Genomic DNA, 2,411 nt, shown 5'->3' on the forward strand with positions numbered 1-2,411 from the left:
ACAGTACTCAATAACTACATCTGAGATTAATTAAGCTGAATGCAAAAATTGCTGAGTTTGTTTAGTCAAACCAGATGCCAAACTTTGTGCAGTACTGAGGTAGTGAGCAATGACTTATTGGTAAATTTTGTGTCGTTTGAGTATAAACTCTCGCTACAATTTTGAATCTCACTTTAATATTGATGTTTCAACTCCCAATTTAGTAGAATTTGCAAGAGTCTATTAATCAAGCATCTGTAGAGAAAGAGTTTAAGACAACAAGCCCTGTGCTGACCTACAACATTATCATATATGCTCTCATTAATCTTTCACTTGGCCCTTCAAGCCGCTCCATTAGACAGATGGAGAGCAGATACTGATGCATTCTCACATCGAAATATCCTAGAACACCCACCCAGAAATTACAGCAGGCCACTTCCTGTTTGATGATGATTAGAATGGTGGACGATGAGGAAGAAGAGACATAACAAGAAGGTTTCTATGGAAACACCGGAACAGAACTTTAATGCAGAACTCAAACAGCTGCTGCTCAATGAGGTTACCATGGAAACACTATTTTTCACCCCCTCCCCTTCCCACCCCTGTTCCACTGATACAGACTCGGAACAGCCATCCTTGTATGCTCAAAAAAGCTTTTTCTTCTCACAGCCCAAAAGCAAACCAGAGCCCCCAACATAAAGGTTACAGGTTCAATGGAACTAAAATGTTATGAAACCAAAAGCACTGCAGTTATTTTTTTCTTGCAATAACATATTAATATCACTAATATCTTTTTTTTTAGTGTCATCACTGTGGTGTGACCCCAGAACGCATGTAAAGAGAAAAAGAGAAGTTGGTTAAAAAAAAAAGATAAATCATAAGTGTCCAAAGATAAACAGCTCAAAAAAGTTTGACTCCGAGTCAGTGAGTTGTGATGTGACATCACAGGGTTTTCGCCCTCTTCTCTGATGGAGAATCCTCCTCGTCTCCTGTGTCCGAACAAGTCCGTTTCCCAGCAACACTGGAGATCTCCCTTCCAGAGGGTTCCCCCTGGGTCCTGGAGTCGCCAGAGTTCTTATTGAGTTCTTTTTCTGTCCCAGAGCATTCTGGGTGTATAGAGTCTGCATGGTTCTCATCTGCATGTGGACGTCCGTTAACCCCAGCCGCTGTAGTGCGACTGCTGAGAGTCATGTTTATTTCCTCCACAGCACTTAACTCTTCCCCGCTAGTTCTCCCTCGCTCTGGTTCCTCCCCAGACTCTGCGAGAAAGCCCGCTCGAGATTTCGCCCTCTCCACAAGGGTGTCACCACCTGAGAAAGAGGAAGTGAAGCGGCGCCTACATCTGGACTGCATTTGTCTGTCAGATAAGTGCGTGGGACTTGAGCCATGTCCGCTTGGTTTTTCTTTTCCACGATTGCTAAAAGGTCGACCTTCGTCGCCTGAGGATGAAGAGGGTGATGATGGATTATGGATGGAAATGCTGGGATAGTTGGAGGAATCTGTTGCGCCGTGAAGATTGTGGGTGGAGTCTCTTCCTGAAAGGCTCAAGTGGCGTCTCCATCTGGCTGCGTTGCGCTGTCGCATCCTACTCCTGCGCAGATCCTCATCGACGCCATCTGTGCTGGAGGAGGAGCTAGAAGATGAGCTGGGAGAGGAGCTAGAACTCAAAGCCATGCCTGCTGAGGAGGCGTGGCTAGAAAGGCTAGAGTTCTCACGTGGACTTGGAGATCTGGGACGGGGAATTGGGTCCAACCAGAACCCAGTGGAATCGGAGTCCTCGTTCACAAGGTCTAGCAGAAACGCAGACGCACGTGGCCTCATCCGGCTCCTCTGCGACCCGCTCCTATCCTGATCGGTCCGCTCGCTCCCAGAGGCGTCCGGTCCAGCCAATGAGGATGAAGAGGAGTGGTCAGAGTCGCTGTGATGAGCGGCGGATACATTGGCAGAAGATCGTGGCATAGATTGCATGGCGCGTGTGGACCGTCGAGCTCTCGCGTGCAACTGTAGAATGGCGCCCTCGCTCAAATCGCTGTCCGAGTCCGAGCTCCACCCCTCAATCTCACGGCGAACCAGCGAGTCGAAGAAAGCCATCATCCGGGGGTCTTCCTGCACTGATTGGCTGATGTAATCATGTGACAGGCCACTTCCGCTGTTCAGGACCAGGCTTATGTATTCCTCATGAGTGTAGAGAGAGCGCGACTTGTCCTCCACCAGGCCTTCCAGATCACCAACACTATCTGTCTGCTGATACGGACTCCATACCTACAGAGAGAGGGAAAGGGAGTGAATTAGGCCCATTCTATAAGGCTCAGGTATTTATTTAGCCCAATTTACAAGGGACCTTCTTTCTAAAAATTTCAAGGTGACTAATATACTGTATATATATATATATATATATATATATATATATATATATATATATATACACACAC

The 2,411-nt window shown here is 46.8% G+C and overlaps 1 protein-coding gene across 2 annotated transcripts in view; it reads right to left on the reverse strand.

The window, feature by feature from the left end:
• Positions 1-494: 494 nt before the first annotated feature.
• Positions 495-2,411, reverse strand: part of dcaf5 (ddb1 and cul4 associated factor 5) — an 11,769-nt gene continuing 9,852 nt past the window's right edge. For both annotated transcript variants that reach the window (XM_016235351.1, XM_016235352.1), the window contains exon 8: positions 495-2,241. In XM_016235351.1, coding sequence (XP_016090837.1) covers positions 922-2,241 — 1,320 coding nt within the window. In that variant the 3' untranslated portion in view covers positions 495-921. The remainder of the gene's footprint in view (positions 2,242-2,411) is intronic.

Source organism: Sinocyclocheilus grahami, unplaced genomic scaffold, assembly GCF_001515645.1.
Source record: "Sinocyclocheilus grahami isolate Dianchi unplaced genomic scaffold, SAMN03320097.WGS_v1.1 scaffold466.1, whole genome shotgun sequence".
Lineage (NCBI taxonomy): Eukaryota > Metazoa > Chordata > Actinopteri > Cypriniformes > Cyprinidae > Sinocyclocheilus > Sinocyclocheilus grahami.